General features: G+C 44.7%; 1 protein-coding gene across 5 annotated transcripts in view; it reads right to left on the bottom strand.

Annotated features, from left to right (window-relative positions):
• Window positions 1-12,554, bottom strand: part of MCF2 (MCF.2 cell line derived transforming sequence) — a 96,496-nt gene that overhangs the window by 58,788 nt on the left and 25,154 nt on the right. For 4 of the 5 annotated variants that reach the window (XM_073358419.1, XM_073358421.1, XM_073358422.1 and 1 more), the window contains exons 3-4: window positions 12,204-12,318; window positions 10,196-10,286 (exon numbers count right to left, since the gene is read on the bottom strand). In XM_073358419.1, the coding sequence (XP_073214520.1) occupies window positions 10,196-10,286; window positions 12,204-12,318 (206 nt within the window). Of the gene's footprint in view, window positions 1-6,904; window positions 6,981-10,195; window positions 10,287-12,203; window positions 12,319-12,554 lie in introns of those variants that run through there. The other variant, XM_073358420.1, reaches the window with a different exon arrangement.

The raw sequence follows: 12,554 nt of genomic DNA, 5'->3' as shown, positions 1-12,554 counted from the left end.
AGTAGCTGTAATTTAGCTCCGTGATTCATTATGTAATGTACTTGTATGTATTCCTCAGAAGTGTATCAGAATTAACCTGCTCATCCTTAATAATTATTGGCAATGTTTAATTTGTGGCACAAATATTAAACCTCATTTCCATATTTCAAACATAGTGGTAGAGACTTGTAAATGATACACTGAAAAGAATGTTGAATATTTCAATGGAGCCAAGAAAAATTACTTGAAATCACAGATAAGCAAATGACAGAAGGAACCCAGTTAATTAAGATGTATGATATTTCTCTAAAATCCAGTTGTGCCAAACTATCTCCATATATTATCTCATATATACATTTTCTTACTGTATCTTGAGAACTTTAAAAGTATCAAGTGCACGTTAACTTGTCAGCATAAACATGTGAATCCTTTATCAAGTGTAAATTACCATTTCATTTATATGATTATAAATGATAGAAACGTCCTGATACTACCAGTTAAATCTACATTAAATGAAGTTTTCACTGAGGGGCAATGAAAAAAACCCTGGTATGAAATATTCACTAGCCCATTTTTCAAGGGAAAAATGTGTACAACTGGCGGGGGGGGGGGGGGGGGGAGCGGGAAGAAAGATGACTTTCACATAAGCATCTACACTCTGATGAAGAAGAATACAAGCATCTATATCTGTGCACACAAAACACGGTTTGGTTCCATAAACATCCCATTATGTACTGTTCAAAGAAGCCATAATTTACAGTTGAGATGTGACACGCACAAATTACACTGTGGCAAAGTTTGCACGCAATACAAAATTACTCGAGACAGTTAAGTCCAAAGCAGATTGCAAAGAATTACAAAGGGATCTCACAGAACTGGCTGACTGGGCAACAAAGTGGCAGATAAAATTCAACATTGATAAATGCAAAGTAATGGACATTGGAAAACATAATCCCAACTATAAGTACAAAATCATGCGGTCTATATTGGCTGTTACTACTCAAGAAACAGAGCTTGGTGTCATCGTGGATAATTCTCCGAAAACATCCACTCAATGCAGAGCGGCAATCAGAAAAAGCTATCAGAATGTTAGGAACCATTAGGAAAGGGGTAGATAATAATGCAGAAAATATTGTAATGCCACTATGTAAATCCATAGTACACCCATACTTTGAATACTGGGGGCAACCAGAACTGCACTCTCTCAAAAAAAGACATATCAGAATTGGAAAAGGGGCAGAGAAGGGCAACAAAAATTATCAGGGGTATGGAACAGCTTCCATATGAGGAGACATTAAAGAAGTTTGAGACAGTTCATCTTAGAAAGGAGACGACTAAGGGGGGATATGATAGAGATATATGAAATCCTCAGTGCTGTGGAGAAAGCGAATAAGAAAGCACTTTTTACTCCATCACATAACACAGGAACCAGGGGTCATCCAATGAAATGAGTAGCAGCAGGTTTAAAATAAACAAAAGGCACGGTCTTCACACAAGGCACGGTCAACCTGTGGAACGCATTGCAAGGAGACATTGTGAGGGCTTAAAGTACAACTTGATTAAAAAAAGAATTAGATACGTTCATGCAGGATGAGTCCACCAATGGCCATTAGCCAAAATGATATGGGGATGCAACGCCATGCTCTGGGTGTCCCTAAACTTCTGAGTGCTAGAAGCTGGGACTGGACATCAGGGGACGAACACTCAATAATCACCCTGTTCTGTTCATTCCCTCTGAAGCATCTGACACTGGCCACTGTCAGAAGACAGGATACTGGGTGAGATCGGCTAGTTTGAGCCAATATGGCCATGCTTATGTTTTTCTTAATAAAAATTTTTAAAAAACCTGATTGAGGATTGTGCTCCTCTTAGAAATGGTCAGTGCTCTTTTGCATCACAAGAGCCACATAAATGCGCTATATTCATCTGTAGTGATTTTAAACAGGAGTGAAAAAATAAAGGAACACAAACTAAGTTCCATTCAATGGGAATTTTGCCAGGGCTTAAGATTTCGCTCTGACAGCAAGAGCGAACCACTAAATGGCCAGTGACATTGTCTCAGATTCAAACCCTGGATGCCTACCCTTTCCTTGCCAATATTTGTACGCTATTGCTTTGATACCGAATGTTGGTTAGTAAAACGTTTGCCAGTCTAGAGCTCTGTGAACCTTGCACAATAAAACCTCCCACCAGGCCGAACCTGCCCCTGGGCTTGTTGCCAATTGAAACTTGGCCCCAGTCATAGAAAGCTTTGCAAACCTGGTTCTAAGACTAGCTATTACTCCCTTCTTCCAACCGGCTCAGAATCTCCCTTTAGCAAACCTGCTGGGAACCATACAGCCTGCAGTTCTCTCTCCCAACGAGACGGCACGCTCACACGCTCCTCCTGATATTTCCGAGCAGTCCGGCTGACTGGAGCTCTTCGTTTTCTCCCTGGCACAGTAGGGAAGGCAAGCCCCCTCCCATGTGGTCCAGAGAAGCAGGCTGCCTGTCCACCCCTCTGCATGGCAATCAGTGGGACTCCAAATGCTGCTGCTGTTGACGGTCCCATGGTTGGTTCACCTAGCCCGTTATGTCTTTCTGAGCTCTGATGTACCCCACAATGAACAGCAGCGCTAGGGAGTCCCCAAAACATGTGAGGGGAGGGAGGCGTGTAGGCGTTATTGGCACGAATTGAATACAGGCGTCAGTCAGCATGCTGTAGTACAGTGGTACATTCTGGCACAGTATGGGGGAAAGGGAAGGTGTCAGACCCTAGACTAAGGTCAAGTCCAATGTAGGCAGCAGCTAAAGGGCCAGCTGCCACAAGTTTATAGGACTGATGCTGTGAAACTGGCAGGGGGGGGGGGAAGGTCTGGCAAGAAGCTCATTCCTGTGTAAAGCACCACCCTCAACCAGAGGGGGGTAGCCAACCACTAAGCTCCCACCCAAAAGACAAGGTAGGTCCGGAGAGAGGTGGGTTTTCTGGGAGAGGAGAGGTCTTAGACTTCGCAGTTTGATAATGTCAAGACACCAGTGTCTCCTAGGAGGGTTTCACAGACCCAACCAAAGCCTGGCAGTTTCATCTGAGCATCTCAACACAATCCTTGGAGGGAGTGAACCTGACACGCCAAAGTTTAGAAGGACTCATGTACAGTTACAGAACCAGAGACCAATTTTATGTCACATCAGTGGGTTAACTTCAGACAGGTTGCTGACTAGGAACGCAACCATCCTCAAAAGGTCAGAATCAAAGAAAAATTCTCATCTTTCTTTTGCCAAGGGTAGTGTTAACTGGAAGAGCGGGAAATCTCCAACTTGAAAGTCTGCAATACTCCAAATTACGGATGGGGGGAGGGGTTGTTGCCATTTTTTCTTCTCTCAAGTCAGAGCTTCCTCTGCTAACATGCAGGGGTTTGTTTCAAGAATTTTGTGCTGTTTGGTTCTCCCTAACAATATATAGATTGTGAGGTGGTTGGACATTTGTTGCAAGCCACATGGATGGTCACACGGCATCTCTCCTGATCATTAGATTAGCCTGTCCCATGAACTCAGGAGGCTCAAGGAAATCATTTGCAATCAGGTACCCATAGGGAGAATCTGCACTGGTTGTCCCCCCTATGAGGCCTGTCTGCCTATATACTACTGACAGAGCATGTATGCCGCCCTGGAACTGCATTCGTATCACATGCAATTCCCTAGGTTTACCACTCTCAGCCTTAAAACCATTTTACTATTTGTTTATTAGTCTCACCCCACAGCATAGTAATTTCAACAGCAGACGTTCCTCTGAAAACTGGGCAGGGGAGCAGCAGCCACCAAGGAGATCACAAGGCTCCATCAAGGAGCCACAGCAAGATGAGAATGGACAGGTACAGCTTACATTCCTCCCAAATCCTGCACCCAATCAAGTCAATGGCCCAAACTGACATAAACAAGCACGTGACCCGGCCCACTGCCACTTCCAAACGCGGTAGTTCTGGCAGACCTCATAGCTCGATCTTTGAACAAACTGGGAAGCTTTCATACAGCTGTTGTGTTAAACTCTGGCCCAGTGCCTCTCTGCAGTCAACAGTCTGTTGAGAGTAGACCCACTCCTGGCTCCCATGTGCTCCCAGACCAGCTGGATCTGGGTAAAATCTAAGCTGTAGGTCTACAGGGCACTCTCCTTGGCTCAGACCTCTTGTCTGATGCCCTTCCTTGGGACATAGGGTGCTGCTGCCCAGCTGCCCTAGACCCCAAAATCAAAAGCCCCCAGCCTCTTACATGTGCTCATCCAGGGGTCCACCTAGAGACTCTCTGGACTTCAATTGAAACCCTTCAGGGACAAGATGTCAGGATAGCAAGAAACACTGGCTTGACAAAGGAATTGCTTAACCAGGATGAGTTTACTCTCAAAGCACAAGACATTACAGATCTTTGAAAACAAAAGTCCTGAAATGTACCCTCCCTGTGAGGCTGAGGTTTGTCAACATGTCAGGCTGGGAAGAATTCCTCCTGCAACTCTTTCTTAAATGTGGCAATGATCAGTCCTCTCGCCCCCTTGGGCAGAAGAGAATCCTTCTCTTTAATAGGAACCCTGTTTCTGAGCCTTTTGCTCAGAGAGTGAAGCTACAGATCCATCAATTACACTCTCCCTCCCCTCTCCTTGCCCTGTTCAGGATGCTGTGTAGAAAAGCTATTGTTCCACCGCGGGCAAGGCCTGTAAATGAGACACAATCAGCATCCCTGGCCCTAAATTTCTCTGTGACAGCTCTTACACCATGTCTACACTACGGACTTTACAGCAACAAAGCTGTGCCACTGTAAGGTTGCCCATGTAGCTGCTCTCCTGCCAGCATAATTAAATCACCCCTAATGAACAGCAGTAGCTATGTCAGCAGGAAAGCATCTCCCGCTGACATAGCGCTGTCCACACCGGTGCATTTGCCGGTGAAACTTTTGCAAAGTTTTGCCAACAAAAGTGCTCGTGTAGACATAAGCCTTAGTGTTAGTCCTTCAACAAGGTGTCAAACGTCTTTCTCAAGCCTTGCGATTCATTGGGATGAAGTACAGTAGATTGCCTTTGGGCATGTCCAGGCTTATGCAATCATAGTTCCGAGCATTTTCACACATAATACAAGATAGAGTTCATAATCTGGCACAGATTTATCCCAGTCTGTCACATTTGGGATACAGGCAAATTCCAGTCTGATATGGTATTTTTAAATGTTGTATCCTAAACTTAAGTAAGAGGATCTGTTTGCTATTAAACATGTGTCACGTTTCACCCAAGAGGTAGCTGCATTTCCAGAATGGGAAACAGAATTCCTACTGTTTAGAAAGCATTTTAAGATTTTCCTGCATGAAAGGTGATTTTATCAATGTTCAATCAAGGTCACCACTTAACGAGAAGCAAAAAGGTGATATGTACTTGACGAAGAAATGTACCTTTTGCAGATCAATATCTAGTATGGACTACGTATGGAAAAATCCCTTGCTTTAAGTCTGCTACCAGCAGAAAGGTGTCCTCTGTGTAGTATTAACTTAAGGGGAAAGATGATAGATGAAAATAAAAAATAAAAAATCAGCTGGTTTAATAATTATTCAAAGTTAACGTTTATGAAGGCTTCATTGCACTTCTCTATACCTTAATGGAGGTTAGCCAGCACCTTTGCGCTCAACTCCAATATTAGCCAAGGCAAGAAATGTGTCATGCGACAATAGGACAGAGAAAGAACATGTGGGGAACTTTCACACCCTATGCTCCTCAAATCCAAAAGAGGGAGCGTCTTAACCCAGCTGAACTTCCAGTCCTACCATTCATTATACTAAAGAGAATCATTGTCACTTGATAAAACCTGGTAAAAAGACCCATGAACCCCTTTATACTCAACTTCCCTTCTCCAGCTTCTAGCATTCTCTATAACGTGAGAGTTAGAAAAGAATTTAAAGTAATCTGTGCAATGAAAAAGAATCAACCCGCTGATAATATTTTAACAGCGTTCCTAATTTAGTAGCACTATAATTTGGGTTTTTTGAAAAACGATCCAAAAGCTCGAAGGACATAAAAAATTAAGCCCAAAAAGGGCAATCCACTTTTAGGGAGTGAAGCATCCTACTGTCTTCAATACACACAGTTTTGTGACTACATTAGGACTTACATAGGTTGGAAGGAACATGGCCATTATTTACTTAATTTTCTGCACTAAAAGCATTTACCATCTTTTCTCAGAATTACATTTAAAAGCATAATCTCCCCCTGAATAGACAACCCTCCATTGGGATTTCCCTGCACCCAGGGAAAGAAGAACAGACCAAGAGGAAAGGAAAACCCACCAGGAAGTTTGATCCCGGACACAGGAAACGGATCAATACACAGATTGCAAAGTTAGTGACTTTCTTCTCTCCTTGGAGAGCAAAGTCAGGCAACAAAAACGCTGGGACAGTCGTAGGGCAGCTTCTACTTCTGCTGAAGCTAACAAAGCTACACCATGCTCGGATAGCTTTATTGTACCCTCTGAGCCGGCGGCAGAGTTCACCAATGCAGCCTCTATCTGCCCAGCTGCCGTTACAACCGCAGGATGTTCTCGGTACGGCCTTTCCCCAGGAACGCAGAGGGTTTCTGGGGAAAGCAGCAGACAAAACCTTCGGCTAGGTATTTTGTTGGTTTTAACGCAACCTCAGCACGCAGGACAAGGCTGCAGAGAGATCTCCGGGGGATCCGGCGCCTCCTTCGAAAGGAGACGCGCCTCACCGTGCGTCCTGGGATGCTCGGCTGAAATCATCAGGGGACAGGGTTGACATCTCCCCCCTCCTCCCTCCAGCTTTCGGGCGGGCGATGCAAGCAGCAGGCGGGTGGCCGCATGCAGGGCATGCCAAGGCAGCGTCGCCCAGGTCCCGGCACCGTTCAGCCGCAGCCTTGCACGCGAACCCGGGCTGGGCAGCTGGCAGGCCGGGCCCTTACCGCATTGCTCCGGGGCCGCCGCATGCCTCCGCCGGGGGTCGCCTCGGCCATCGCCGCCTTCCCCGGCTGGCGGGGCGGCGTGCCGGGGCGGGAGCCGCCGCTCAGCGGGGGCGGACCAATCCCGCCCGCAAGCCGGCCCCCCGCACAGCTGCCGCGGCCGCCGCTGCCAGCGCGGCCCCCGCTCCGCCTCGCCCGGGCCCCGCGCGCCTCATCCCAGCTCGAGCCCGGGGGCTCACCCGGGGCGCGGCTGCGGGAGCGGACCAGGCATGCACCAGGCGATTGACTCTCGCCCGCTCCCTCCGTTTTTTCTTTTTAAGGTGGAATGCCAAAAATCTTCCTCGAGTTGGGGGCTGTTCGTTCCTGGGGGCGCTCTCTGGGGAGCCCTTCAGAAAGCAGAACGCCCATTTCTTGAATTAGGGGGGCCTTGAAAGACGCATCTTTAAATGATATGCCCAATTATGCCGTAGAAAAGCGAAGCCGGTCAAATCCTAAGGCCTGGGATTCACAGGGAGGGCCTGAGGTTCTACATTGGAGGGTACAAACGTGCACATACATTGCACATGCATCCTGTGAGCCGGCGGATACTTACATTTGCAAACAGAGAGACAAAACAGAGAGACGGGGGGAGGAAGGGAGAGGTGATCTCTTTTACTGGACCAACTCGTGTGGGTGAGACACAAGCTTTGGAGTTTACACAGAATTCTTCATAAGGTCACAGAGCTCTGCGGAATAAGCTGGGAAGCTTGTCTCTCTCACCAACAGAAACTGGTCCAAGAAAAGATTATCACCTCACCCACCTTGTCTCTCTAATACCTTGGGACCAACATGGCTACAACAGCGCTGCGTACATGTCTGCAAATAGGTAGTTAGACACCGACCTGAAGAAAAAACTCTGTGTAAACTCAAAAGCTTGCCTCTTGGCCAACAGAAGTTAGTTCAATAAAAGATAGTGATTATCCCTACAAAAGATTCCTGCCCCCCTCCTGCTGGTAATAGCTCACTTTACCTGATCACTGGCATTACAGTGTGTATGGTAACACCCATTGTTTCATGTTCTCTGTGTATATAAATCTCCCCACTGTATTTTCCACTGAATGCATCCGATGAAGTGAGCTGTAGCTCACGAAAGCTTATGCTCAAATAAATTGCTTAGTCTCTAAGGTGCCACAAGTCCTCCTCTTCTTTTTACAGACTCACAGGGCTGCTACTCTGAAACTTATCAAGCTCCATCTTAAAACTAGTTAGTTTGTTTTCCCAGTTACATGCACCTGAGAGAGGCATCTTAAGGGCTGATCCTACTCCTGTCTTTTCACAGGCAGAACTCCAAAGTCTTACAACTTGATGTGCACAGATTTTTCGGTCTTTCATTCTTAGTTACATTGGATGTCTCTGTATTGTTTGCACACAGCACTGCCTTAAGTGCTCAGATATACAGGATGCAGAAGGAAATGCACAGAGCATATCTTGTGAGATCACATGCTCATGTACCATTTAAAATGAAATGTAAAGGGCAGGCACTTTTGTGAAAGCTAAATCAGGACAGGCAAGTAAAGCTCTCATTCTAAAAAATTGGTTTCAAGCTATTTAAATGGAAAACGGCATTCAAGGGCCAGTCCTGAACCAGAAAAAGCCCCCGCTGGGATCAATGCAAGTTTTGCCCGTGTAAAGGCAATAGGACCAGGCTCTGACAGTCATGATTTATTTTAACTATCCAAAAATACCATTACTGCCACTAGATGCTTATCAGCAAAAATGTCCTTAATGCCACATTCAGCAACAGTCAAACACTTGTTAACGCTTAAGATCTGACCTGATGGGGCATCAGCTAGCCCAACGAGATTTCGGTGCAAAGTGGTCTAACTTATACACTCTTCTTGATAAACTCTTTGCCTCATTCTCTATCTGCTGAGTTTTCATATCCAACTCTTCATCTGAAGTGCCTCTTTGTGGGCAGGTGTACACCACAACCTAAGTTGATATAACTTATGTCGCTCAGGGGTGTGAAAAAGCCCTCCCATCCAAATATGCATGTTTTGCGCTGTCCATACCAGTGCTATGTTGGCCTGAGACACTCTCCCGCTGACTGAGCTTCCGCTTCTCACCAAGGTGGAGTAATTATGCCAACAGGAGAGTGCTCTCCCATGGACATAGTGCATCCCCACCAAAAACGGAGCAGCTACGCCGAAGAGAAGTAGTGTAGACTTGCCCTGTGTTACAGGAGGAGGCGACGGTGATGATTGTGACCTTTTCAGAACATTTCTTTTCACCTTCCACTGTAGCAAGGTCAGTTTAGATCTGGCCTTTCACTGCCAGCTTTTTTAGTACAGCCTCCATTCATTATAAAATTGAATTTTTATATACACCAGTGTAGCACTTTTAGACTACATATTAATTTTTGCAAAAGATCACATACTGTTGACTGGGGAGGGGAGTGTTACTTGTGAGATTTATTCAGCATCTGATGGTACATCTGCTCTAGTTAATTAAGAGAGACACATTTTATATACATATATCTGTACAAACGTGCTTTATATGGCAGCATTTTAGTTTGTTTCTCCAGAGGAGAAGGAGAGAAGCAGTGGGAAGGAGACATGGATCTTAGCTGGATATTACATCTCCACACACTTGCAGGGAGCAGGGCAGAGCAAGTCAGCTAGAAGAATCGAGAAACATCCAGAACAGAGTGTGGCAGTTACTGGACAGGCTCAATAATTGTTTCTGAGGCTGATCCATGCAAGACTATGAGATGCATCTGCTCTGAGGTCTGGGTCCCAATCCCTGTAACATTTTGAATACAGTCTACAGTTACCCCATTATATACATGGGCACACACATATAACCTTCAAAGTAGTTTTTCCCTGATTTTTTACATATAAAAATTAGGGCAGGGAACTATTTTGAAGGCTATTTTGCAGTAAATAAAACATTGCCCAATTAAGGGTAAAATAATCATCTGCTGCTAAAAATCAGAATCTACACATAGCATATATGCTGAGATGGATTGTCTAAACATCAAATGCCCAGAGCAGGGCACAAAAATGTGTACACAGCTGTGTGACTAATTTGCATGAGCACAGGCAAATGATCAGTTGGATGTCCAAACAGCTAAAATATGCATACAAATTAGGCACATCATAATACCTGCTTTTACTATGGTGAAAAGGGTCATAGAAATGCCTTGAAAGAAAGACTAGTTCAACAGGTCTGGTCTACTGATGTTTTCACAATCTGAAACAATGTACATGACGACTCAATAGCTTAACAAAGCATTTAACAATAAAAAGGGCTTACTGCTATCCTTTGGAGAGTCATTTTGACAGACGTCCATGTATCCAATCTTCTATCCAGGATTAGCATAAATTTTGTGTCGGTTTCATGTTGACTACAAGACAAGAAAATACCAAGTAGCTAGGTAACATTTTGAGAGCAATCCATTTAAGTCCCAGTAAAAAACACACACACAAAGTTATCATAAATACGCAGAACACAATACCTCTCTCACCTTTCATAAACATTAAAAGTCCATTTGAAACTAATTTTCTACAGTTGGTTCCAGAAATAAACTCAACAAACTTACCTCACTGTTATTTGACAGCAAGCTTGACATTAGAAACATGCAAAGTTGCTCCTGTTCGATGGGAATTTTATTTGCACTTGAGTGGGCTGTGTGTGCAGTTTGGAAAGTTCCTTGCAAATCCACATTACTTTGGAGCTGGAATTTGCAAAGGAGCCTAAGAACTCCCTTAAATTCCTTTGAAAATCCCAACCCTAATAGATAACTGAGCAGCATTCTAGTTCTACACACTGGGGGATAACGCAAGTGTTCAGATGAGCCCCTGTCTACGATACAAGTACAACCATATCTAGGAATCCGGTTACTACACTTTAAGTGTATGTCCGTTTTGCAATCAACAAGGTTGAGCAGTGGTCTCATATAGTCACACGCCACACCCCCTGCTGACCAGAGATGCATTACCACTACTGTCAACAGACTCAGAAAAAACCATCTTTCTATGACCTGGTTTCCATGAATGCCAAGTTTTAACCATCGCCTGATATGAAGCTGCCTGGCAGTGTGTGAAGTGAAGACAGAAAAATCTGAGCAAAGAGTGAGAGTGAGAGAAAGAAACACAGAAAAGGGGAATGGGAAGTGAAAGGATATGAAGGAAAGGAGAGGAGTCGGGTGGGGGAGTAAAGCAGGAAGAAGCGGCAAGTAAGGGAAATAGCAGAAGAGAAATGACTAGAGATGGAAATGGAGCCTGACCCAATGACCTTGCAGAGGCTGGTTCACCACCAGAGACTGCAAGGTCCGTTTGCACATGCCCAGCTCTACTCGGAAGGCTACGCTGACAGAAGCCCTCTCTTGGAGGAACTGGTGGCTAGCAGGGACTGCCACCTAATATCCTGGGACCAACACAACTATAACCACACTGCATACAACCTAGCTGCCCTGGGAGTTTTGCTTTGTTACCAGCACAACTATGAGGAGGGTAGATGTAGAATGCAAGTCACTCAAGATTAACTAGGGCACGAGAACCCAGCAACTCTTTGTCCTTGAGTTTGTGAGAAAACTCATGGCACTTTTCCAGGACAGTAGTTGATGGCCACCTAGATGTCTTCTTCACCCTGCTCCCTCTGTAGCAATTTGCCAAAATAGGTGATATGGAGTGAAAAAAGAGATTAAGCATTTCAGGTAACTTCAATCCACCAACCTCAGGAACAAGAAATTGTTCAGATCCATTAATTCTAGTGTAACTACCTTGTGGGACTGGTAGACTGTCAGCGAGTAAATGTTGCTATAGAAAAACGGTACTGGAAAATGCAGTACAGCACCAGGAGAGCAAGTATAATGATCTGGGAAGGTATTAAACCAAATGGCTTTGTTCTTTTAGTTATTTTACTTCTCAAGGTGTCTCTCTCTTTTTCCAAATTAACATACTCTCCACTTGCATGTGCAAAATATATCCCAAATGACTTGCCAGTGGCTTATCATTTTTGAGTGCTGACACCCATCTAAGATTAAGCCAAGTGATTCCATTAATTATTGTCGTCATCAGGTAAGTTTATGAAACCAGCAACCAATAGGGACAAAAATCTACTTTTTATTATGTAGTTATCGGTATAAGAACTACCAATGTAACACTCTGGCTCAACATCATGAGGCTTTGCAGGTAATTTCTTCCTTCTCTAGCTAGCTTCATTCACAATGAGGCAATTGTATTGCAGCTCACATGTCCGACACCAGATCAGATGGGAACCTCTGCTAACGAAGCACGAAAGCGGGAAGGCAGCACCGTACCTTGGGACCGAAGTTAAGTATGTTAAGACTTTCGTTAGAACCTCCTCCGATGCTTCATTGAAATGGGAGTTTTCAGGAAACGTGATGATCCAACCGTTGTCTTTCCCTCGGCCACCTACAAGTAACAGAATAGTGCTTGTCTGTACAGTTTGTCCAGAAAACATGCCAAGCCGAAAAAGCCCCAATTTAAAATAAAACATGCAGCTAGTCCAATAGTAGTCATAAATAGCACTTACATCTTTAACATCTACAGACTAAAGGCAAAATCCTACCCTATCCCTTTTGAGCTTTGTATATTGGAGAGGGTGGGGGGCGAAGTCAGGAAGTAAAGCAGGTTCTGCCTATGCTAAG

The sequence above is a fragment of the Lepidochelys kempii genome, chromosome 9 (genome assembly GCF_965140265.1).
Source record: "Lepidochelys kempii isolate rLepKem1 chromosome 9, rLepKem1.hap2, whole genome shotgun sequence".
Classification (NCBI taxonomy): Eukaryota; Metazoa; Chordata; order Testudines; family Cheloniidae; genus Lepidochelys; species Lepidochelys kempii.
The sequence above is the reverse complement of the archived record's forward strand: the minus strand, read 5'-3'. Positions and strand labels throughout refer to the sequence as shown.